This window comes from Chaetodon trifascialis, chromosome 17 (assembly GCF_039877785.1).
Source record: "Chaetodon trifascialis isolate fChaTrf1 chromosome 17, fChaTrf1.hap1, whole genome shotgun sequence".
NCBI classification, from domain to species: Eukaryota; Metazoa; Chordata; class Actinopteri; order Chaetodontiformes; family Chaetodontidae; genus Chaetodon; species Chaetodon trifascialis.
The window spans coordinates 24,894,160-24,920,685 of NC_092072.1; the positions used below are offsets into that span (position 1 = coordinate 24,894,160).

General features: G+C 42.3%; 2 protein-coding genes and 1 pseudogene across 3 annotated transcripts; all 3 read left to right on the forward strand.

Annotated features, from left to right (window-relative positions):
- The first annotated feature begins 277 nt into the window (after positions 1-277).
- On the forward strand, positions 278-14,013 carry ppp1r10 (protein phosphatase 1, regulatory subunit 10). Of its 2 annotated transcripts, XM_070984442.1 has the most exons (19): positions 278-297; positions 468-749; positions 4,193-4,301; positions 4,421-4,507; positions 4,830-4,965; positions 5,057-5,108; positions 5,193-5,282; positions 5,380-5,508; positions 5,605-5,710; positions 5,856-5,959; positions 6,073-6,200; positions 6,548-6,704; positions 6,844-6,987; positions 9,225-9,471; positions 10,520-10,595; positions 11,104-11,322; positions 11,557-11,680; positions 11,807-12,178; positions 12,522-14,013. In XM_070984442.1, exons 3-19 carry the CDS (start codon positions 4,195-4,197, stop codon positions 12,680-12,682), a joined length of 2,439 nt encoding a protein of 812 aa, XP_070840543.1. In that variant the 5' UTR covers positions 278-297; positions 468-749; positions 4,193-4,194; the 3' UTR covers positions 12,683-14,013. The 2 variants fall into 2 exon arrangements, with proteins under 2 accessions (XP_070840543.1, XP_070840544.1); XM_070984443.1 differs by lacking the exons at positions 278-297; positions 468-749 and having other exon boundaries at positions 4,064-4,301.
- LOC139346447 (U2 spliceosomal RNA) lies at positions 8,311-8,482 on the forward strand (annotated as a pseudogene).
- Positions 14,014-23,927: 9,914 nt separating the features above from the next.
- On the forward strand, positions 23,928-24,821 carry LOC139345555 (uncharacterized; the record flags this gene model as incomplete). Its single annotated transcript, XM_070984201.1, has 1 exon — positions 23,928-24,821. A coding segment is annotated over one exon (894 nt), but the record flags the coding sequence as incomplete, so codon positions are not given.
- Positions 24,822-26,526: the final 1,705 nt, after the last annotated feature.

Consider the following 26,526-nt stretch of genomic DNA (forward strand, 5'->3'; position numbering starts at 1 on the left):
AGATCAAAGAGTTAATACAACCAAGCTAAATCAACTAAATGCGTCGATGTTCTTTAGTGTATCTTCACTAACACAAATACAGAATACTTTCATGGTTAATATATGGAGTAATTCAAAATAATACTTTTCATAATGTGATCTACGCCATTATGCCCTTGATGAGAAAGGGAAGGTCGGCGCTCCACCATTTTGTTTAAACGACAACGAGGAAATAACGCTGCTCATGACGTAAAAACCGTCACGTAGTATAAATTTTAAGTCCCTCCTGCTCGAGCTTATTCCTGGATTTGGTCAGAGGTAAGTGAAGTCAGAAAGACAACGAGGCGTGTTTTCAATATTTTGTCCGTCTTAAATGCGAAATTCCAGCTGAATGCATTTAAAAGGAACAGAGGATTTTGATACAGACGAAGGACGAGGAAACGTGTTAGAATCGAAATTTCATGTGGTTTTTTTTGTGTGTTTTGCAGGTATGAATTGGCTTTGCCGAAGACAGAACCGCCAAGGACTTTGACAATCCAACTCAAATTCATATTTTTTTTTCTTCAAGTAATGGACATTTGATTACTCTTTTTGCCTCCAGTTTGTTCCTGAAGGAAAGGCTAGCCTAGCTGTCACAGCCCCACCCAAGTATTTCAGTTGATATTAAAACCATGAAGGTTGTCGATATAAAATTGATGAAATAAGAGATATAAGTGCTTGAAAAGCACACTCTAAAATACCCGAGACGCTGAGGATCTATATTATCAATAGTAAGTTGATTTTGAAGTTAAGTTGACTCGAGACCAGTCAAATGAAACTAGCCGTAGATAATAGGCTAGCTCTGGGTAGCTGGGTAGCAGATACCGAAAGTTAGCTTGGTTCTACGAAAACAAATTGAATATAGACGACGGTATAGTATGAGCTCACACAGGAAAGGGGACGGAGACACAGTACTCCGTTTCTTCGTGTGTGAGACGGAATGGACGAATTGTACAAATAAAAACTTAAAATAGCCAGTAAATTCGCAAATTAACCATAAGCAATCTACTCATAAAGATTGCCATAGGCATAGAAAGCAAATTCCAGCTAATGAAGTCGGGACTTTTTGCCAACCAAAACTGTTTTGTAACATAGGGGCTGCTCCACGGAACGAACACCCACCGCAATCTATGCATAAAGATTGCGTTAGTTTGAGGATTGTGGACATATTTTATGAGGCACTGTCTTGAAATGTCGATAACTATATCGAAACCTGCACCATGTACTCGGCAATCTGTGGATAAAGATTGCAGGATGATTCTAGCGAAGTGGTCTTTCGAAGCACAAACAGTTGGGATTGACAAACATGGTGGATTGATTGTGGTTTGCGTTTCGTCCTCGGACAGCTCCGGGGGCTAGACACGTTCTCCTCGGAGCAACATTTGATAGTTATTTCAAAACTGAAATGTATAACACGTAGAGAATGGTGTCAGTCGCATTGTCTTAAGTATCATACGCGTATAGCTCGCTAGATATCTGGTGCACGTCGCCTTGTTTTTTCGATCAACCAGTTCGGTATTTGCCATGAGGGCTACTGTTGCCTGTGAAGGCACAAGTTATGCGTTGTCGAAATGGTTAATGGAAGGAGGGCTTTGATGAGCAGTCGACTTCCAACTCCCTCCCCTTTGTCAAACCGGTTAGCCAGAGGAGCGGGCATGTTCTTAGTTATGACAGATGTCAGGTGATGCGCAAGCCATTTATAGGCTGTTTGAACTTCACTTACATAACCGAGGGCATCTAATACTTATTTGATTCACTCTTTTTCTCTTTGATAACATGCCTCGTTGCTTTACTCATAATCGAGTATGTTACGCAACCGTTAAACGGATTGCAGTGATTATGTTGTATGGGGCTTCGTCGGTCTGTACAGTCATAGATTGTTTTGCAATAATGTACCAGCGGTATACGTAATAACATCACAGTATGACGATGCACAAATAATATTCTTTCCTCCACTGACCCAGGAACCAGGGCCATGCTTAACACTGATTTTGTATATATGTGTAACAATTGTGACATTTACAGGAATTGAGTTATTTGCAGTGTTGTGGAGGTCTGAGACAATATAAAACTTCTACTACAACAATTGCACGGGTAAGACCTAACTGATTCCTCGCATCATAACATTTCCAATGAATTTCCACCAGAATTGCAGGTACTGTACATGAATTGACAAATTGGCGCAAATTCAGTTTTATTATTAGATGCATAAACATGGAAAAGTAAGAGCATGCTTACAGGGCTCAGTCCAAACAGTTATATCATGAACCATTTGAGGTTATTCAGAATACCTTTTGTCATGACAGTTTTTTGTTTGTTTGTTTTTTTTTGTTTTTTTAATCCATAAAAGTGAAGACATTCATAAAGGTTAATTGATTTAGTGTAGTTTGACTTTGGATTACGTCAGAACTTTCAAAGATAATAAGTACTTATTGAAAGTATGAATCACAAATGCCTATAAGTAATGTGTATGTTTTTCAGATTAATGTGTAGCAGTTCAGACCACTGTCATTTAATGTTGCACTAACAATTGTATTATAATGCAGTTCTCTATTTTGTAACAACACAGTATAGTGCCGTTGTGCAAACATAAGCCAAACTGTAGGTGTCAGTGCACAGTCTGGCTGGAAAAGTTGACTGAGGTTATTAACACCACTGTAGGCCAATATACTTTCAGTGTGGTGATCACATTTGAAAGAACACAGATGATTATTAAACTAATTATACAGTTTTTAAAGAATTTCATTATTCACACAGTTTCCCTCAATCATTTCAGTGAGGTGGTGCATACAATCTCAATTTGTACCATTCATCTTTTCATCAGATGCCATATTAGTGAAATCAGTTTTTCACAAGGCACTATTTATGCTTCCATTTCCATACTCCTTGTTTAAATTACACTTTGTACAAATGTGAATGATTGTGATAGACGTGCTATTAAAAAGTTGATAAATTATTACCAGTAATATTTCTTGCTAAAATTCCTCTCTTTGGCTACTTTTATTCAAACAGAACTTAAACCTTTCACCTTGTTTCATGTTTGATACATATAATGTCTGTATTTGTAAAAGAAAATAAATAAATAAAGGTTAACGATATTGAATGCATGTTAATGGTTAAGTTTGATATTAGAATCAGTTAAATAAAAAGTTACATAAATTAAAAAAGTTAATTCATATTGTAACATTTTGTATATCAGTTTATAAACATGCAGTTTTTTGTCTGCATTGCTGCTGCCTCTAATCATAGCTTGAAGCGGAAGAAAAAGTGTTGCCTCACACACAACAAAGAACATTCTAACAGACTGTATGTCCTGTCCTGCAAAGAACAAATAACATGAAATAGTCCCAGAGGGGAAGCACTCTGGCACAGAGGAATAAGTTATAGTGTCATGCCCTTGTCCCTGCTGAACTCTTGTCAAACTGGCAGCATGAACCACTCCATATATCTGAAGTATGAGGCAGCATACCAAAGCCATCGTGCACCATAGATGTTCGGATGCCATAACAACTGAGTGCTGTGTGGCTGGAAGAAAATACTGCTGCCTATGCTTTAAAGGGATTTGTATTTGACCATGTCAGACAGATCATCAATCTACATTATCTTGCTTGTTTCTTTCGTAGCCTGATATTCAAGTCATATACTGGATAATTTACTAGAGTGGTCTGCTCCTGCATCACTGCTTTGTAGGCTGGTTTGTAACTATGGATGCTCAAATCTTGTTGGTTTGTTCATGGTGTTGATCTCCTGATTTGGGTGTTGTGCTTTAGTTTTTGGACCTTGATGTTGATGGAATGTCCTTGATTCGCATAGGTTGGTCTTGTAGGTCACTGAAATAAGATGATTCAAAATATGGTCTGGATGGTGTTTAGCAGTGAGTTGAATCTGACTACTGTGACCTTGTTGGTCTGATACAGTTTTGATTATTTTTGTTGTTTGAGCCTTGGTGGAACTTTTGAAGTGAAACAGATTGAAGTTGTTGAGTCCTAGAAATAGTCTGGGTGGAATTCTATAGCATGGAGTTCCCTTTTCATTTGGTGGGAAAATAGTCCTCAGCGCTATTCAAATACATTTTAATGTGACAAAATATTGCCTGTACATATCAGAAAGTGTAACGCACCTGTGTCCTGGTGTCCTGTTGGTGTTCATTAGTTGTTTGATGTGTGTATTTCAGACATGGCAGGGGGACCAGTGGACCCCAGAGAGATTTTGAAGGGGGTGGAGGCTCTGTTGGGAAAAGATGGGGAGCTTCGCAGCCTGGAGGGAGTCCCAAAGGTTTTTAGGTGAGAAACTAAAATAAGCCATAATATACTGTGCCTTAACTGTAAACCTTTAACATAACAATTGAGTCGTGGCTCTTACACCAGGGTATATCTTAACATCTTGCTGTTTTTCAAACCAGCCTGATGAAAGCTTCTACGAAGATGGTCAGTAGATGTATGTACCTGAACATCCTGCTGCAGACAAAATCCCATGATGTTCTTAACAGGTAGGCCTTACTTTTACTTGGTATACTTTATATTGAAAGTCTTGGTCTTTAATAATATATATATTGAAGAATATAATTAATATTAAAGTATTTAAAAATATATATTAAAGACCTAATGATAAAGACTTAATGTTATTCATATTAACATAGGTGTGTAGATAAAAATATGAAAACATTCCATTCAGTTGGTTGAATTGTGAACTCTTGACAAAAACAGCTCAAGTAAAGGTCTTCTTTCGAGCTTTTAAGACCCCTCTTGTAAAATTAAGAAATTTACTGAAATTAACATAGATACATTTTATACATACATCCCTTCATCCAGGTTTATCAGAGTTGGGGGGTACAGGCTGCTCAACTCCTGGCTCACCTACTCCAAAACTACCAACAACACGCCCCTGCTGCAGTTAATCCTGCTCACACTACAGAAGTTGCCTCTCAAAGTGGACCACCTCAAACAGGTACTATCTGTTTATCCACCTTAACACACCCCCAGTATGCCCTGTAAGTGACTCTACCATCTAACCTACTGTTGCTTTTATTTTCTCTCAGAACAACACAGCCAAGCTGGTGAAGCAGCTGAGCAAGAGTGCAGAAACTGAGGGTCAGTTTGTTTATAAATCAAAAATCTAAACTCTTTGCATAGACAGCAGAGTGTATCCAACTAATATTCTTATCTTGTCTTCAGACCTGAGGAAACTGGCATCTGTGCTTGTAGATGGCTGGATGGCTACAATCCGCTCCCAGAGTGTCTCAAGCAGTGGCAACTCTCCTGCTGGTACAGACCAATCATTTCACTGTTTAAATGCATGTGTAGGTTTTACAATGTCTACTTCCTGCAACAGTTTGTGATACACTCTCTATTAATCTTCTAGATAAGAAAAAGAAGAAAGAAGAGAGCAAGGCGCAGGTGCGGGATGTGAAAGAAAAGAGTGGAGATGAAGAGAAGAAGAAGGAGAAACCTAAAGCTCATGCACCCAGCCACGCAAAGATTCGCTCCATAGGTAAACTTAACCTGGCAAGCAGTGATATAGTTGTCCCTGAATGTTAGATTATACAATGTTCTGTGTGACATAATCAATATGTTTTGTGTCATGTAGGATTGGAGATGGACATTCCCAATGTGGCCCCCTCTAAGAAGACGCCCGTGGCCCCACAGCTTGGTGACAAGTACAACATCAAGCCTCCAGTCCTCAAGAGGCCAAGGTATTGCACCCTCTGCCTGTTGCTCTAGTATCTCTGTTAACACAGAAATTTGTGGTGTATTATCCAACCATCTCAAACATTTCTGCCCTGAAGTAGCTGATGCAAGTACTTACATGTTTCCTTTATGTTTATTTTCCTTCAACAGCTCTGGTCCATCAGATGCTCCGCCTCTGGAGAAAAAATACAAGCCTCTAAATACCCCCTCTAACTCTACCAAAGAGATCAAAGTCAAGATCATTCCAGCACAACGTAGGTTCAAACATATATGCATTTAAGGACAAGAACACATTTTGATTATTTTAAAGACATAATAGTGATGTTGCAGCTGTGGTGTCCACTGCTCTCTTGTGTCCTCACTGTAGCGATGGAGTGCACAGGGTTCCTAGATGCTCTGAATTCTGCCCCAGTGCCTGGAATCAAGATCAAGAAGAAGAAACCTGGTACCAGTAATACAGCTAATACCAAGGCAGTCTCCCCTACGTCAAACAAGGTAGTGACTGATATTAGATATGTTTTAATGGCCACTGTCAGTCCAAAACATCCTCAGAATAGTTTTACATTTTTATTTTATTATTTTTCCCCAGTCCCCAGAAGAAATTTGATTATGGTGTGTTGAGTTTTAACCAAGCTGTGCTGTCTTTGTAATAGTTTCCTCTCTTTGAAGCGAGTGTATGAGGAAATAGCTGAATCAGAGCATTGGTCTGTCTCCTCACGCACCACTTTCAAAGAATCAGGAACTATTAGCTGTCAACATCTTTGTTCTTGCACATAATAATTTAAATCTAAAACATGCACGTTACAACTATTGTCTCCCTGTTATTCCTTTTTTGTCTTCAGGCAAGTCCATTTGACAGCAAACCCTCTACATATTCTTCATCTTCTAATAAACCGTCATCTCCAGAAACTGCTGCTTCCAACACTCCTGATGAAAACCAGGAGGCAGAGCAGCCAGGGACCCCTGTTCCCTCTGAGGACCCTGAGGCCTCTGACAATGGTATGGTTCTTTTAAACGCACCTACGTGGTTCTTGATGATGATAGAGTTTAATGAACTTCTTTGACATTATACTATCTTGTGATTGATTTATGTGTTGTCAGTCTCAACATATTTTTCTCATTGTCTCTTTGTTTGTAGGTGAGAAGCCCAACGCCCTGGCAGAACCACGTGGAGAGGAAGAAAGTTTGACCAAGAAAGGCAAGAAGAAGAAAACAGTTCACTGGGCTGAGGAAGAGCAGCTCAAACACTACTTCTACTTTGATCTGGATGAGACAGAGAGAGGTAAGGCAGGCCTTACCTACCGTGTCTAATTTAGGTGTTCACTGTTCTATGACACGTGGGTCAGTAAATCATCTAAAAACTATTAGTTATTCCTATTCTTATGAATATCATGACAGTTAAGTACATTTATAGAATGCACGTGCACCACTTGCAACATGGCATTCATCCCAAAGTGTATGTGTCTTTTTTTTCATTCATTCATTCATTCATCCGCCTGACCCGGGGATCGAACTGGCGACTTTCTTGATGTGAGACATGCGCACTACTGTGTCTTTTTTTTTCTTTTTCCAAATACAAACGCGCAAAAACATAAGCCGAACATAATACCGACTTGCACACACCCAAACAAAATCCTAATCTAGAAGAATAGACCACCTTGATGAAAATAGTTTAACTGCTTTACACAGCTGCCTTTTTACCATGTCTGCAGCAGGCATCATTGTTCCTTAGCCAGTTTGTATGGTGTCCAGTAGCTTCTGTTAATAATCTTCCAATGAATAAATTGTGAGTGGATGTCTTTTGAACATTTGTGCCAAAATCCAACAAGTTTATTCCAGTTATCTACCAAAATAATCTCCTCTCAACCATACTTTTCCCAACAAATTCTTGGCCTTTTAATAGCATTGGTTCTGCATCCTGAATTTACTCTACCCCATTCTTATGCCATGTTGTATGGAATAATAACTGAATCCTTGGCCACTATACAGTGTCTCATTTTTAAGAATCTCCAACCAATTTGTCTAGATTATATTTATTCTATATCTCCAGAGAGGATCTCATTTCTCTGTTCCCAACCAAATTTCTGAGATGCATTCTTGACCTGATCACACATGAAGGTCTTCTTGCCTTCATATTTCACCAAATGGAAGCCTAAGGTGTGAGACATCCTAGATATTGTGAAAGGCATAATATGGAGCTACAGCTATGACGCTAACTGCAAAAACGTTGCAGTTGCTTGTCATTTCAGCATTGCGCATGAGGGAGAGGGACAGTCAATTTATCATATGGGAGATTTCTTTTGTGTGTTTTCTAATGTTATTAATTATTTTCAGGCTTGCATATTTGTGATATCTACAAATAAGGTTCAGTTGAATATAAAATACACAGACACAAAAGAAAGAAGCATGAAGTAAACAGCTGTAGTTTGATTTTAATTGCTAATTCTAATAGCAAACATACTCCTCTATCTATCTATCTGTCTGTCTGTCTGTCTGTCTGTCTGTCTGTCTGTCTGTCTGTCTGTCTGTCTGTCTGTCTGGCAGGCAGGCAGGCAGGCAGGCAGGCAGGCAGGCAGGCAGGCAGGCAGGCAGGCAGGCGGGCAGGCAGGCAGAGATCAAGTGTAGTATCTGTTCTTATCAGTTTAATATCTATGTCCTCTATAAGGGGACAACATATTAAATGGATTTTTAGCACTGGGAGCTGAAAAAGGGGCTTGCTCCGTTCACTCCATGCATTGACCCAGTATTGCAGTGCTGCCGGGAATTGGGTGGCACGGTGGTAACACTGTTACCTCCCGGTTCGATTCCAGCTGTGGGTGGGGGAATGTCCTCCACCATGCCTTTGGTGCCTGCTCGAGGAAAGGGTCTTTTCTCTGTGGAATTTGCATATTCTCCCCGTTCACCTTCATAAAAAAATCCACTAAAAACATGCAAGAAGATCACCAATGGTGACGATAAAGGAACTGGTCCCCGGGCGCCGCTGTCAGCTGGCAGCCCACTGCTCCTGGTCTGCCGCGGAGGAAGGATTTTCCAGGATGGGCAAATGCGGAGAAATAATTTCACTATGCATGGCGTGTGTGCAGTCTCCCTCCTGTAGCGTGTGCTGTGATCAGTTAAGTAAATCTTAAATCTTAGTGCCCATGCAGTTGATGCAATTATTGATTTTTCCCCTATTCATTCATTTCTTCTCGCATCAATTGAACAAGGCAACAAATACAAGCACATCAAAGGCAGAGTAGGGCAGGTCATCGCTTCACTATAGTAGGATTTGCAATTTAGCCAAAGATGCCCTATTACAAAAGGTCACATTACATATTACAAGTTAAAATTATTACAAACTCCATCTTTTGTTGCTGTTTTGATTGACAGACCCCAGTTTACATACTTTGTATTGAAATAATATGCCATTCTGTAAGATGCCCTGGCAAAAGATAACACTCGGTTCCTAAAAGGTCTCACTCTTCCTAATAATAAAAAATCATTAATGATGCTATCACACTTTTGTATTACAATTCACAGTCAACGTCAACAAGATTAAAGACTTTGGTGAGGCTGCCAAACGAGAGCTGATGATGGACAGGCAGACGTTTGAGATGGCCCGTCGGCTCTCCCATGACACTATGGAAGAGAGGGTCCCGTGGACACCCCCAAGGCCATTGATGCTGGCTGGCAGCCTGGTCATCCCTGGGGCCAACAGCACAGAGAAACTTACCCAAAGAGACCGTGAGATGGGCATCCTGCAGGAGATTTTCTTAAGCAAAGAAAGGTAAGACATTAAAGAAAACCGACTGTATCTATGGAAATTTTTGTAAGTGTTTTTCCTCGATCAAAAATATATGGACTGTAAATGGCAAAAATTTAAGACAGTGTTCATAGTTTTGATGAATTAATTGTGAATAAAATCAATAATTTGCTAACAAACTGTGTTTACCAACAATGGCCATGTCGTAATATCGTCTGTACAGTCATCTGTTTCACAAAGGACTGAGCCTTTCGAGAATACCCTTTTTTATACCCAATCATGATACTATCACGTTTTTTGAGTATTCCACAACTTTCTCAGTCTTTTGTTGACCCTGTACTAACTTGTTTGAAACATGTTGCTGGCATCAAAGAATAAGTTTACAAAATCACTGAGGTTGATGAGGTGAAACATGTTGGGCTCTGTTTTTGACTCCGCCGCCGGCGCGGCGCACTTGGTATTTTGGTAAACCAAGGCGTACAGAGGTGCACCAGGATGGGCTTTGCGGCGCAGTAGGGTGAGGTGTCGGCATAATTAACCATGTGCCATTTCATTAGACTAGAGCTGTCCTATCTAGTCTGATGCGCATGAACTGATGAAGCCTGCTCGGATGAGAGGCGAAACTTCTTCCAAGACAAACTGACAAAGTCCAGTTGCTAAGCTTACAATGACCTGGAATGAATGAGAATATTCACAAGACGAGGATTTAATGAGAACCCACTCCACGCCTTCTCCCCTCCCTCTTTCCGAGTTGCGCCGCTGGGTGGGACTGAGATGAGAAGGAGGAGGAGATGCGCGGCGTAGTGGACCTGACTTTGCGCCGCGCCGGCAGCGGAGTCGAAAATAGAGCCCATTGTCTTAATACTATTTTCTTAAATGTCAAAAGGGATTAGTACATTTTCACATTCTGTTCTATGTTTTACGCAGCATTTAAACTTTTTTTAAAATCAGGCTTGTAACAAGTCTGAATTGTTGACCATTTTATATGTATTGCTTCTTTTTTCTTTTTGGTGAAATATGTGTTGGGCCCTGCAATTTGTGTGAATGATTTCCTGTTATTTCCTATTGCTAGTGTACCTGACAGTCCACATGAACCAGACCCAGAGCCGTATGAACCCATGCCTCCACGTCTCATTCCCCTGGATGAGGTTAGTATGTCTGACACATATTCTATCATATTATATTCTGTCTCTCATATCTCTTTCTCTTATTAAACACATTGATTGCATGTGTATAATATCTTGCCTGCTAAGCTCAGGGTTCAATTGCCCAAATGGGCAAGTGGGTCAGAAATATACTTGCCGGAGGAAGGATTGTCAGTAGCCGTCTGAGCGAGATGCTGTCAGCTCTTCAGTCTTTCAGAAACTTGAAGTGCCTTTGAAAACAACCCAGTTTTTATCCACCTCGCTCTCAAACTTGTTGTAAATTGCACAATATATAGTTGGAGTTTCCTTGAACGCCACCCAACTAAACTCCTGTTTCTGGTATTACTAAAATGTTCATTTGCGCTGCCATTATCTTGTGAATTCCCAATCATTACTCTGCATGTGAAACTCACAAGAGATGAGAAGGAAGTCAGATGGCTCACTCCTTAGCTTACTTAAATCACTAACTCCACCTGAGCCTTGCAGTCTGTCATTCTTTTCTCCCTTGCAGGACTCCTCCATGTTGGATGACAGCTATGGTGAGCTCATGGACACCACATCACAGCAGGGCTCTACCATGGCCCAAAACGAGAGCTCCAAGCTGCCGCCCGTCCTGGCTAACCTTATGGTCAACCTGAGCAACAGCTCCCGCAGCCCGCAAGCCACAAACACAGTCAGCAACCCTGTGGCTCCCACAGTTAATGTACAGGAGTTGCTATCATCTATCATGGTAAATATATAATAATATAGTCAGATAGTCTACAGGAGAAATTTGCTTTTATTGATTTTGTTTTTTGACATTCTGGATCCTGGTTTACTTCTTTTAACTCATTAATCAAAGCACACCCAAATCTCATTTTAGTTTTTGACATTAAACTATGAATGTAAAACATCTCTGCAGTTGTGTGTAAAAATGTCTATTTGCAATTGTAGTGTGTAGCTAATAACTGCTCTGTGTCATCAGGGTGCTTCTGGGAACCAGTCTACTGAAGACTTGATCAAGCAGCCTGACTTCTCAGACAAGATTAAACAGCTACTGGGTTCCCTGCAGCAGACTCAGAGCCAGAACCAAGGTGGACCTCCACCAGGTAAACTCAAACTGTCTAAGTCCATTGTTGAGTTACATCTTTCCTCCTGTCATAGCATGATGTCCACCTGTTCTGGTCCTTCTGTTGCTCATCATTGCCCAACCTTTTTTTTCTTAATATATATAGTTAACCAGGGTTTGCTGGGCCATGGTCCAGGCATGAACAATATGAACAACATGAACATGCACATGCAGATGCCCATGAATGGCGGCTACCCGCCCAACAACCCACCCAGTGGGCCTCGTTTCAACCACCCCCCGCCCCCTCACAACCATGGACCACCATTCAACACTGGTGGAGGCCCACGCATGATGGGGCCACCACCAGGTCAGGGCAGAGGAGATAATGGCAACTACTGGGGAGACGACTCCATGAGAGGAGGGCCCCACCGAGGGGGTCACTTCCACCGAGGAGGCAGGGGCCGGGGAGGAGGAGGAGAGCCAGGTTTTAGGGGTCGAGGACGTGGAGGGCCTAGAGGAGGGCACAACAACATGAACGGTATGTGGGACATATGTGGTATTGTCAAATAATGCCTGAGCCTCATGTATTAGCTATGGCTAGCACAAACCATTAAAGGTTGCATATAAAACTAGGTAGGGGTGAAATTTCCCACAACACGAACAGTACACTCAGTACAACAACATGTCATTTCATACTCACCACTCTGCTGCTCTCACTTTCTCTTTTTAACGCATACTTGAGCTTGACAGTTCATTCTTGATGCTGGAAACAGCAACAGCAGCTTTCTACCATATTGCATGCTCCTCATCAGCAGATTAATTTGTGAGAAGTTGACACATTTAAATTGGGATTGTAATACTTTTGTGTTTCCTCCTGTCAGACATGTCCAAGAGACCTGTGTGTCGTCACTTCATGATGAAGGGAAGCTGCAGGTATGAAAGCAACTGTGCCTTCTACCACCCTGGGGTAAATGGACCACCACTGCCTCCCAACCACCCTGCTAACAACCAACACAACCAGCACACACAGCATGGACACTAGGCGACAACGCTGCCAACCTGGGAACAAGTCTGATATCTGTTGGCCTCTGGAAGAGCCATTCTTTGTGATCAAACCACTGCAGGGTGTCAGGGCTATTGTTGAAGACACAGATTGAGAAGCAAGTTCTGTCCCACACTCTTGAATATATGTGAAGTTATTCTGTAGATCACTAACCTGGAGCAGTGAGCTCTGCCTCACCTGAGAACAAACGAAAGAAGGGAGTGTAACTGAGACTCAAAGATTGAGGGATGATCACCAATGGGAATGTCTGTTTTTATTGTGATCATTTTTAACAGTGGCACTGAAACAAGCCACCACACTTGACCACTATGTCTGAGATAGCTACCTATCTGCTCTGTCATTTCACCAGTAAAGAGGTCAACCAAATGGAAGTTTCCTACACAGCAGAAAGGTTTCCTCCTGACTGAATCCCTTCTTGTTGTGGCTGTTCTGCTGTGTAACTACAAGTGATATTGCTTTTATATTCCTAGATTTGTTACTTTATCAGTTAGGTTTGTACAGAAATCTACAGAATTTAACCACAACTGTGATTTATTAAAACTTGGCCTGAAGAAGAATTGCTTGTAATTAAATGGTTTAATTTCACCCAATTCTGAGAAAAAAATAGAAATGAACTCTGCAGACCTGATGAGGAAAGCTTTTGGCTTTTCTGTTTTTTCTTTCAGCAGCTGGTTTTGAATGTGAAGTGATTGTGAGGAAACAACGGCAGAGTGTGTTATCATATGTAAGCTTTCTCTCTCTCTGTGCTCTGGCTCAGCTCACAGTCAGACCATCAGCTTCATGTGTGTGGTGTGACAATCATGAGTGTCAAACATGCTATGGTCCTGTCAGAAGAGCAACTTCTCCCTCATCTCAGTTACTGCCTGTGTGTGTGTGTGTGTGTGTGTGTGTGTGTGTGTGTGTGTGTGTGTGTGTGTGTGTGTGTGTGTGTGTGTGTGTGTGTGTGTGTGTGTGTGTGTGTGTGTGTGTGTGTGTGTGTGTGTGTGTGTGTGAGGGGGGGTGGGTGGGGGGGTGGGGGTGTCACCTATATTGAGTGTTTTCTGTGAAAACAATGACCTTTGTGTCTCTTGTGGGACTGTTAGAATGTAATGTTTTTCATTGCTCCCTCCACCCTCCATGGATTTTTTTGTTTTGTTTTGTTTTTTGTTAAAATCTTGAGAATGTTGGCCCCTTTTAACATGGGTTCAAGTTTTTGTCTGTATGAAATGTCTGCATTCATGTGTTTCTGAGTACTGAATACACGTACATACACATTTCATATTTCATTTGAATTCTTTTGTACACAGTGTATTGAATAAATGTCCAAATATAGGTTTTGTTGTGTTTTATTTCAAAGTGGGACTGCTGAAAACAAGGGGATAGGACAAAATAAAATAAAATAAAAACAGCTCAATCTGCAGCCTTAAAATTACTAGACATGAATCAACACAGTGTAAGCTCTACAAAAAACTAAAATACATTTCCACTTACTAATGTAGTTATTTGGCAGGACATTTGGCAAAAATGAATGTGCTCAGAAACCCCCAGACCTGTGGTAAAAAAAAGTTTGAGGTTCAAGCAGATGTACAGCAGCACTCCTCTCTAGAACAGAAACACTCTGAGTCCAGACTGATATACTATTGGAGAAAAGCAGACAGCTGCCCTCATATCAAAGAGGTAGAGATAGAGATAGAGGAATGCACAGCAATGACAATAATAATGACAGCTATAGTAAATGGCAAGTAAATGAAAATAGTACATGATAATATAAGTGTATGGTATTTGTATGAGTACATGTATATATCAATGTAAGATAGTATATGTATACAATAACAATATTATATTATGAAATATGACTAGTAGTAAAGTGAGAGGAGAGAGGGGAGCTTGGTATAGAATGGGAACTCCCCTGTAGTATAATCCTGATAGCAGCATTACTAGGGGCTGGTCAAGGCAAGCCTGAGCCAGCTCTAATTAGAGGCTTCATCAAAAAGCAAAGTTTTAAGCTTACTGTAAAATGTGGAGAGGGTGTCTACCTCCCAGACCAAGACTAGAAGATTGTTGCACAGGACAGGAGCTTGATAGCTGAAGGCTCTGGCTCCCATTCTGCTTTTGGACACTTAAGGAACTGTAGGGGAATTAACTTAATTTGATGTTGCATTTGTTAATAAAATACTGGGGCACCACCTTCCTCAGCTAAGAAGGACTGTATTGATTAACTCTTGTAATGCTGATGTAATGCTAACGAATGAACCAAGATGGCGCCGCATGAGTGGCAGCAAGTTGCAGCAGCTCTGTCTCTGTCTCCGTCCGCTCTCTCTCCAGCAAGATGGACGAACTATCGGCGCTAATAAGGCTGCAGCGGGAGTACAGGAGTAGTAGCAGTAGCAGTCTTATGTGTTTGGCTGAACCAGGACACACCGGACTCTGCTGTCTCCTTAGACAGAGTTACCCTAGTCTGTGCGGACTGGAAAGTGGCAGAGAGCGGTAAGAAGAAAGGCGGTGGACTGTGTGTGTTTCTTAACAACAGATTGTGTAACCCTGGCCACATCACTGTTAAAGAGCAGCTCTGTAGCAGGGACACTGAACTTCTTGCAGTCAGCGTTCGGCCATATTACATTCCTCTGGAGTTCTCACATGTTATTGTACTGACTGTGTACATGCCCCCATCGGCTGATGCTGCTGCTACCTGTGAGCGCATAAACAGCACATTGTCCACTGCAAACAAGACACCCACAGGCCCTCTTTCTTATCTCTGGGGACTTATCTCTGGGGAATCATGCCTCTCTCTCTGCCACTCTGCCCAGCCTCACACAGTATGTCAACTGCCACTCAAGGGACAATAAAACTCTAGACCTTCTGTATGCTAATGTCAGGAACGTATACATCTCCACCCCCCCGGTCGCTCTGATCACAACCTCGTCCATCTGCAGCCATAATACACATTAGCGCTGAAAAGACACAGAGGAAGGCTGTGAAGATCTGGACTGAGGAGGCATGTGAGCAACTGAGGGACTGTTTTAACACCACCGACTGGGACATACTGTTCAGCTATCATGGGGAGGACATTGACAGTCTAACTCACTGTGTCACGGACTATGTCAACTTCTGTGTGGAAAACACTGTGCCATCCAAGAGAGTATGGTATTTTCCCAACAACCCCTGGGTGATCCCTGAACTGAAGGCTCTGCTAAATGAGAAGAAGAGGGCCTTCATCTCAGGGGACAAAGAGGAGCTGCGGAGAGTGCAGCTGGAGCTGAAGTATAATATCAGGAGGAGGCGTAAGAAAAACTACAGGGAGAAACTGGAGCAGCGCCTGGAGAAGGACAATGTCCGAGATGTGTGGAGAGGTCTGAAACATATCTCGGGCCATGGCAAAAGTGGGGATGGACAAGCCACCACTGGAGATCAGGCCTGGGCAAATGAGTTAGACTTTTTAATAGATTTGACTCTGCCCCCACTCCAGCCCCCTCTCATTGGGGCCCCGCTTCTTCACACCTCTCCAGGCGAGTCGTCTCCCCTCAGCTACAGTCCTTGACACCTCAGCTCCCCTCAGACCCCTCTGCTCCAACCCTCATCAACGTCCCCCCCACCACCAACACCTACAGCTCTGGACTACCCCCCACAGTCGCCCACCTCCCCCCTCTCCATTACTATGGACCAGGTGAGGATGGAGCTCAGGAAGACAAAGGCCAGAAAAGCCACAGGCCCACATGCCATCAGCTCCAGGGTGCTCAGGGAGTGTGCAGACCAGCTCAGTCAGGTGATTCTGTACATGTTCAACCTGAGTCTCAGTCTGGAGAGAGTCCCGGCCCTGTGGAAGACCTCCTGCACGGTGCCAGTTCCAAAAACAGCCCATCCCAGGGAACCAAGCGACTACAGACCTGTCGCCATGACCTCCCACCTCATGAAAATCATGGAGAAGATGTCTTGTCTTCGGCCACCTCTGCACCCAGGTGAGCTCTGTGTTAGCTTTGAAGCTCGGTTCTTTATTGGAAGCTCAAGAACGGTCTGGAGAAGTCTTCAGTTCACAGTCAAAGTAATTATTGTAGGTCACAGGTAAAGCAATGCAGCGCTGGACTCAGACTGACAGAGCTCCCTCAGGATCTCAGCCAGAATGAGCGCCGTTCACAGACAATCATTCACATTTAAGGAGTTGGGATTGACCAGCCCTGTACATTAATCAATTCAGGACATTCTAGACATCTTCAAGTACTAGCCTCTAACCATGTGATAAGTAATTCATATGTGTGTCTGTGTGTTGTGTCAGGCGTGAAGATAATATTTGCAGACATCGTAAATAAGGAGGAGAGGTGCCATGAACATCTTGTTTGCCACTACTGATTGTCTCTGGGGACATGATATTTATGACTCAGGGCTAAGAGTCAGGCCTTCTATCACAGTGACAAGATGTTTTTGTATGCCAGAGCACAAAACAGGATGTTAGAGTGTTAAACAAGATGTTCCCCGTAACATCTGCACTGGACCCTGGCCCCCCTTAGCCTGGCATCGGAGTGGAGGATGCCCTCGCAGGTCATTCCTTCCTGCAGCTGTCAGACTGTACAACAAAAACTGCTCCAAGTAATCGGTACAATAATATGTGCAATAATCTGTGCAGTACTACCGGTACATAACAGTGTGTAAATAGTATTTACAATTTTTTTAGGATGATGTTTTCTTTTTATCCCACCCTTTTGTATATACTTGTGTTTAACTTGCATGCACTTGTTATACTATTCTATCCGCTTTATTGGTGCTGCTGTGAATTGGAATTTCCCCTCGCGGGACGAATAAAGGAATATTGAATTGAATTGATCTCACCTGGGGTCCCCCGGGAGCACTCTGAGAGTTATGTTTTTTGACTTCTCCAGTGCTTTCAACACCATCCAGCCGTTAATCCTGTGAGGGAAAATGGAGGTGGCTGGTGTGGACCAACAGCTGGCTGCGTGGACCATCGACTACCTCACTGACAGACTGCAGTAGGTGAGGTTACACAGCTGTGTGTCAGATGTGGTAGTCAGCAGCACGGGGGTCCCCCAGGGAACAGTGCTCGGACATTGACATGGTGGACTCATTTAATTACCTGGGTGTTCACCTCAACAATAAGTTGGACTGGACGCCCTGTATAGGAAGGGCCAGAGTCGCCTACACCTGCTGAGGAAACTGAGGTCCTCTGGTGTGTGCCGGGTTCTACAACGGACTTTCTATGACACTGTGGTGGCCTCTGCAGTGTTTTATGCCATAGTATGCTGGGGAGGGGCAGCATGGACAGAGACAGGAAGAGACTGAACAAACAGGTTAAGAAAGCCAGCTCTGTCCTGGGCTGCCCACTGAACTCCATTGAGGAGGTGGCAGACAGAAGGATGTCAGCCAAGCTGATGTGGTGGCGTGAGGGCAGGAAGAAAGTAGATGGTTCCTAAGTGAACCATCTAAGTGGTTCCTAAGTAATTCTTACAAGGGACTCATCTGCTTCTCACTATGGTCAATCACATATATTCTCAATGATCAATTTTCAAGGACATTTCAACATTGTTCACAACATGCATCAGACACCTTGGATGAATAATGACAACACTCAACAATAATCATGATAACAATTTCTAATACTCATCCTAATATATATGATTACTCAGAGTATACTAACACAACATAAGAAAGAAATAAAGAAAGGCAGACTATATTTGCCCAAAAATGATAAATGAAATGATGATCCCACTGTTATAGTTACTGTCTCATGTCAAGTGTATTCAACCTAACTGCTACGACCTCTAGAGGGCAGTATGGTTCCATGGTAGAATCTCATCTTTTTTTTTAAACATATATTTATTGACATTTTAACTTAGATACAAAATGTACATAAACATACAATATGAACTATAACAACCCCACCCCAACCCACCCACCAAGCATCTCATCAATCAAATGAAAAATAAGAAAGTAAGAATACATAGAATTACAAATTAAATACATAGTGCAGTGCTATTAAAATGTCCACCGACAACAGAGCGACACTACCCAGAGGACAATAGAGCCAGTGTAGAGCAAGGCATACAAGTATTATTGCAATAAGCCTAAAAGCAAATTGTTTATGGCATAAGAAAGTAATCCTTTTTTTTTTTCTTTTTTTTTTTTTTACAAATTAACATAGAATGCCTATGCTGAGTGTTTACAAGACACATTAGGAGGGTAGAGGCCCAGGTTACAGAATTTAGGAGAGATAGGAATAGGCTTGGAGATTATTTAGGAAATTATATGTATTACCTCTTTCCAAAATTTTTGCATCCTCTCACATTCCCAGATGCAGTGGAAGAGGGTGCCTTTATGAGTTCGGCATTTCACACAAGTGTCTGGAATGTCTGGATTAAATCTATTCAGCTTTACTGGAGTAATATAGATCCTCATTATCCACTTATATTGTATCAATTTGAATCTAGAGTTAACTGAAAGGCCCTGGGTCTTTGAACATATCTGACTCCACTCATCGTTCAGCACACACTCATGTAAATCCTCACTCCACAGCCTCCTAATTGAGTCAGATGACTCTTTAGAATGAGATGAAAAAATATTGTAAAGTGTAGAGATCTTGCCTTTACTACACTGATGTTGGGTTACAAATAATTCTAATACTGTTGAAGGGGGACAGTTAGATGAATGATTTAACTTAGAGTGTACAAAACTTCGCAACCGTAGGTATTTAAAAAAGTGAGACTGTGGGATGTTGAACTTATCTTTGATTTCATTAAAGGACATCAGTGTATCACCATTATAAAGGTCTATGATCCTTCTAACCTCTTTGTGTGACCATTGTTTAAATCCTAAGTCATTCTTACCAGGTTTGAACTCTGTGTTTCCCCAGATAGGTGCAAAGCAAGACAAATGTGGAATGTCACCTACAGCCTTATGAGCTTCGTGCCATACTATCAAGGTGTTTCTAACAAATGGATTTAGTGTGATTTTCTTCAAGTTCTTAAAAGAGTCGGAATATAAATATGAATCTAAGGCTAGCCCTCTTGTGGACGATTCTTCCATTTTTACCCAAGGTAGCTTCGGATGTGATGAGAACCACTGAAGGCGGCTCTAAGCTGGGCTGCCAGAAGTACCATAATAGGTTTGGTACCCTTAGGCCTCCTCTGTCAAATGGTAGGTATAGTAGTGTGAGTCAAAGTCTTGGGCGCCTATTCTTCTAAATGAACTTAGTAAGAGTTGTTTTCATATCTTGGAAGAATTTAGGAGGAGGTGGGAGTGGGATTGACTGAAATAGATAGAGGAATTTGGGAAGGACATTCATCTTGAAAACACTTTTAACGCTTTTAAGTCTAATCTCAGACAAGGGGAGTGAGATCCATCTATTAAGAGATTCCTTCACTTTTGAAATAACTGGGTCGGAATTGGCAGAAATTAATGAGTTTAGACTGGGAGTAATAAAGATAACAAGATATCTGAATCCTTCAGGTGCGTTCATCTTGTGGTCCAGCACCCATTTATGGAGTCTTTCCCACTCATTGAGGAAGAGAACAGAGGATTTGTTTTTGTTAACTCTGTATCCTGAGAACTTCCCAAACCTGTTGATCACATCAGCAAGGGCTGAGAAGGACTGCTCCAAGTTCGTCAGAAAAAGTAATGTATCATCTGCGAATAAAGCTATGCGATGCTCTACATCTGCAATTTGAATTCCTTTAATAACAGGGCGATTTCTAATAAGATGGCAAAGGGTTCTAGTGCTAAAGGAATGTGAATGGCTCTGCCCATTTACATTCTGGAGTGGAATTTGGAGTTTGACATGTACACTGAAGTGATAAGCACAGATCATGGACAAACAACCAGCACATTCTTGTCCTTCAACAGAACGACTGAGCATCACCAGGAGGAAGGTCCATCAACTTCCACAGCGCAGCTTCACACAGTCAGATTTTTGGTCAATACCATGTTAAATCTGTATGTAGAACTGTAGGATTTAAATGTCATTGATAAGTAATTATAGAGGACACATTCGAGCACATTAAAAAGGGAGACAAAGAACATTTGTACAAAGTTTTAGCTTCCTTACCACGTGCAAATCTGTTGCTCAGACTACACTCCCAGTAGATCCGGGAGTCAAGTCCAGAGCCAGGCCACTTGGCATCTACATTTGTTATGATGTAAGCTGCATCACATATGATCTTCACAGTGCAGAGAATGACATGAGTTACAGTGTATTGTAATGTATACATTTTCATGTACATAATTTTTAAGATGGTAGGTCATAAACCTGGACATTGATGCTCTGAAAGGATTTTCTATTCACATAGTACCTTTCGTTTTCTGTAACAGGAATTTGTGTCCCATCTATGCATCCTGTTACATTTGGAAGCCCTGCAAAATGACAGCTAATTAAGCTACTGAACCCACTCTGAGGTCGCAGCAGAATGTATATCATAATTTAAAATAAAAGAATATATATATCATTTCTACACCAGTCACTACCATCATTGGTAACAGGCGTTTCAGTGCGAGGGTCACTTTCCTCACAGCTCTACACACTGTTGCCTTTCCGAAAGTGCTCTGCATCCTCAATATTGTACAAAAAACTACTGTTTGGAAAAAGGAAAACATAGCGCTAAAATTTGCTGTGATGTGAGCGCACGCCCGCGGTGTTTGAAGTTGGTAATGTATGGCCGGAGAATGTCATCGAGATAAATTATACCGTTTGATGAAAAGCGGTAGCGTTCAAACAGATATTCCTCTGGAAATGACGGGACATCTAATCTGAGTTGGAAAATTCTCTTGCGACGTAAAGCGTTTTGAATCAGTTGGGCGATATCAATCGGATTGGGAGTGAACGGGCAATCTATGTCTACCAGCTTTCTTTATGTGGGAGGAGACAGGTAGAAACTCAGGGTTTCTTAAAGTAAACCTGCCAGCAAGCAGGCTATGTTCACAGAGTCTGTTACCATGGTGACTGACTCAGAGTTTCAGTTATCTCTCTTTCTGGAACGTTTCCCTCATCTCAGGGTTAACTTACTCTGAGTTTTCACATAACCTGCTTTCTGGAATACCCCCCAGATGGACTCGGTCCCCTCATATAGAGTGCCCTTGTATGGTGATTGGCTGAAGCAGAAATGAGAGCAGGGCAGCACACTCTCGCGTTAGGGGCAGGGCTGAGCATTTCACCCTGCTACACTATGATAAGAACAAACCTAAGTCAGTCTAAACAGAGAAGAGAGAAGGAAAAAAGAGCCACCTATTGGTGTAACTGGGGTAGTATTAGAGTGTTACGGGGAACATCTTGTTTAACACTCTAACATCCTGTTTTGTGCTCTGGCATACAAAAACATCTTGTCACTGTGATAGAAGGCCTGACTCTTATCCCTGAGTCATAAATATCATGTCCCCAGAGACAATCAGTAGTGGCAAACAAGATGTTCACGGCACCTCTCCTTATTTACGATGTCTGCAAATATTATCTTCACGCCTGACACAGCACACAGACACACATATGGATTACTTATCACATGGTTAGAGGCTAGTACTTGAAGATGTCTAGAATGTCCTGAATTGATTAATGTACGGGGCTGATCAATCCCAACTCCTTAAATGTGAACGATTGTCTGTGAACGGCGCTCATTCTGGCTGAGATCCTGAGGGAGCTCTGTCAGTCTGAGTCCAGCGCTGCACCGTTCTTGAGCTTCCAATAAAGAACCGAGCTTCAAAGCTAACAAATTGGTGCCGTGACCCGGATTGGCTGACTCCGAGGCCGTGTCCTATTGATGACCACCGGAGCCGATCAGAGGAGGATTTTTTTTTTTTTTCAGACAATTCTAGGCGCCTAAATCAAAGGTATGCAGAAACCTCTTTTCTATCAGAAACTTCTGCACATTGGACATACCAAATTAAAATTGTCTGACTAAATGTCATCCACTGATCGCTAAAAACTAAATAATTTGATGCTTAAAGAAAAAACTTGTTTATTAAATGAATGGTCACATGTAAAGTATAAACATAGATTATTTAGAGAATTAGAGCTCCGTCATTAGGGCGTGGTAGCGACAAAGGTAAGCTCCATCATTAGGACGTGGTAGCGACAAATGTTCAGTTGCGGCCCAGAGAGGCGCGTGACTGACTAAGAAAGCTCCGGCCCAGAGAGGCGCGTGGTAGCGACAGAAGACAGTTCCGGCCCTGGGAAGCGTGTGGAGCTGCAAGAGGAAAGCTTTGGCCCTGAGTGGGGTGCTGAAGCCAAACAAGGAAATAACCTCCAGTCTATAGGCAGACTATAGATCCGTGTAGCTGGCCTCGGTCTATAGGCCGACTATAACCGAGTGCTGGGCATAAATATACTTGAAAAAAAAAAAAAAAAAAAAAGAGAGAGATAGAAACACGAGAATTCTCCTGTTGAGTTGTGAGCTGTAGAGTTAAACTGTTCATAAGGACACAGGGATAAGTTGGTTATTTTTCATGTAAATGTGGGGTGGTTTCCTACTTGATTGATATTTTACTGTGTGAGTGACAGCGTATCGAGCAGTACAGACTGATCGAGAATTCCTGCACTGACACAGATCTCAAGTAGTTCTGACAAGGGGGGCATTGGAATAGGTTAAAGGGGATTTTCAGTTAAGGTGTTACAGAGATTGGTGAATTAAAACGAGTGAACAGACTGGGAAAACCCCCAGCGATCAAGCGCACATAGTACTAGACTTTGTGTAGAAGCTTCTTGATTGGGTCCTCACTCGGGCATTACGCCATTCTCCTTCTCTGATAACACGTGGAAAAACTTCTGAATATGACACAATCAGTTGTTGACAAGTGGAAGGAATGTAAACCCGGCTCATTGGGGTCGGTGTTGTTTGCAACCTTGACCAGATGGCAGAAAAAAAGTCCTGCCTGAGGAAAAGATAATGGCAGAGATAGATTTGTGAATTGGGTGAAGGAAATGCAGATGAGAGGCATGTTTGGAGACTGTGAAAACGCTCTGCCAAAGCCGAGTGAGCAAAGTGTTTTCCTGAACCTTCTAATTGCATCTGATAAAGGATTTGTCTCTGTACTAGTCTTACTGGATCTTAGTGCTGCATTTGACACCATTGACCATGGCATCCTATTGCAGACACTGGAACATTTCATTGGCATTAAGGGAACTGCGCTAAGCTGGTTTAAATCCTACTTGTCAGATCGCTCTCAGTTTGTACGCGTTAATGACGACTCCTCTGTGCTCACTAAAGTCAGCTATGGAGTTCCGCAGGGTTCTGTGCTTGGACCAATTCTATTCACCTTATATATGCTTCCTTTAGGTAAGATTATCAGGAAGCACTCAATAAATTTTCATTGCTATGCAGATGATACCCAGCTATATTTATCAATGAAACCGGAAGAAACCAGTCAGTTAACTAGACTACAAGCATGTCTTCATGACATAAAGACCTGGATGACCTGCAATTTTCTGATGCTAAACTCGGACAAAACTGAAGTTATAGTAGTAGGCCCTAAACATCTTAGGTCACTTTCTGATGACATAGCAGTTATGGACGGCATTGCGCTGGCCTCCAGCACCACTGTAAAGAATCTGGGAGTTATCTTTGACCAAGACATGTCCTTTCACTCCCATGTAAAACAAATTTCAAGGACTGCCTTTTTTCACCTACGTAATATCGCAAAAATCAGGCATATTTTGTCTCAAAATGATGCAGAAAAACTAGTCCATGCATTCGTAACTTCCAGGCTGGATTATTGCAATTCTTTACTATCAGGCTGCCCAAATTCGCTGCTGAATATTCTCCAGTTGCTCCAGAACGCTGCAGCACGTGTTCTGACAAAAACCAGGAAGCGAGATCATATTTCTCCAATACTCGCCACTTTGCACTGGCTCCCTGTAAAGTTTAGAATAGAGTTTAAAATTCTCCTCCTTACTTACAAAGCCATAAGTGGCCAGGCACCTTCTTATCTTAAAGAGCTCATAGTACCTTATTGCCCTACTCGAACACTGCGTTCCCAGAATGCAGGTCTACTTATGGTTCCTAAAGTCTCAAAAAGCAGAACAGGAGTCAGAGCATTTAGCTATCAAGCTCCTCTCCTGTGGAACCATCTTCCAGTCTTTGTCCGGGAGGCAGACACTGTCTCTACATTTAAGAGTAGGCTTAAAACTTTCCTTTTTGATAAAGCTTATAGTTAGGGCTGGCTCAGGCTTGTCCTGGACCAGCCCCTAGTTATGCTGCTATAGGATTAGACTGTTGGGGGACATCCAAAGATACACCGAGCTCCTCCGTCCTTCTGTCCCTCTCCATCCGCACGCTCTCATGTCCTACCACGGCGTGTTACTAACTTAGCTCCTTCCCCGGAGTCTCTGTGCTTTGTCGTCTTGCAGGTTCCCATGGACAGTGGCTGAATCTGGATTGTGGATTTCAGCTGCGTCTCCTGCCTTGGCCCTGCCTGACATCCACTGCAACTGCTACTGCTGTTATTACATCCACTGTCACTGTTACTGTGACTGCATGTCTGTCTCTCTGTCTCTGTCTCTGTCTCTCTCTCTCTCTCTCTCTCTCTCTCTCTCTCTCTGACTGCTTTTCTTTCTGTCTGTCTGTCTGTCTGTCTGTCTGTCTGTCTGTCTGTCTGTCTGTCTGTCTGTCTGTCTGTCTGTCTCACTCTCTCTCTCTTGCTCTTCCTCTCTCACCCAACCGGTTGAGGCAGATGGCCGCCCACCCAGAGTCTGGTTCTGCTCGAGGTTTCTGCCTGTTAAAAGGAAGTTTTTCCTCGCCACTGTCGCCAAGTGCTTGCTCATGGGGGAATTGTTGGTTTCTTTGTAGATAAAAGAGCTTGGTCTGTACCAGCTCTATATGGAAAGTGTCCTGAGACAACTTCTGTTGTGATTTGGCGCTATACAAATAAAATTGAATTGAATTGAATTGAATTGAATCTGGCTACAGGGAGTAGAGATCAGGCCAGAGCTTTAGTGCAAGATGCAGGAATACTGAACAGAGGCAAAGCAGAGAAAGAAGGAAAAAGAGCTGAGACAGTTTTGACAGAATGCCTCTGTTTCATGGGAGAGTTTAAATACTCCATTCTGTCCTCTGCACTACCAAAGAATCGAGTGCTAGCTGCGACCTTGACTCCAGACACATGGTGCACAGAAGCAAAAGATGATTCACTCGTGTCTAAACAGTCAATGCCTTACACTGAGGCACGGGTAATGTTGGATGCTCTTCAGCATCAGATGCCTCTAGTTGAGCAGACGAACTCCGCAACACCATCTGCGACACAAATCGCATCCTCAGTCAGCTCTGATACCTTCTCAATTCAAAACGCAATGATGCCTCTGCTGCTCGCTATCAAAAATGGCTTGTTACAAACCGCCCCGTATCCAGGCAATGAAGAATCACAAAAACATGCAGAGAGATATTTGAATGAAACTGCGCGCAAGAACTTTGTCCCTGATTTTTCTGGTCTGGTAGCACCTTTAAGGGCACTGATCACACAAACTGGGTGTACAAACTACAACTCTCCTTTACAGTGGACGACTGAGGCTGATTAGGCCTTTCTAAATGTCAAGGCCGCATTATCTAATGCTTGCTCTCTGCACTCTCTGAATTACTCAGAGCCTTTCCATTTGGATGTTAAAGAAAAGAACGGCTTTGTTAATGCCGTTCTGTTTCAAAAGGGGGAGAGTAGGAGTGCAACAGACAGAAAAGTTTTGATGTATTACAGTTCCAAATTAGACAATGTGGAAAGAGGACATCCTACATGTGTCAGACATGTAGCAGTAATAGGGAAAGCAGTACAAAAACGTCTCACATCACCATGAGCAACCAGACTGTAGTGCACACTAAACACGGCGTAAAAGCATTTCTTGACTCTAATGCGTTCACACTATCAGCGCACAG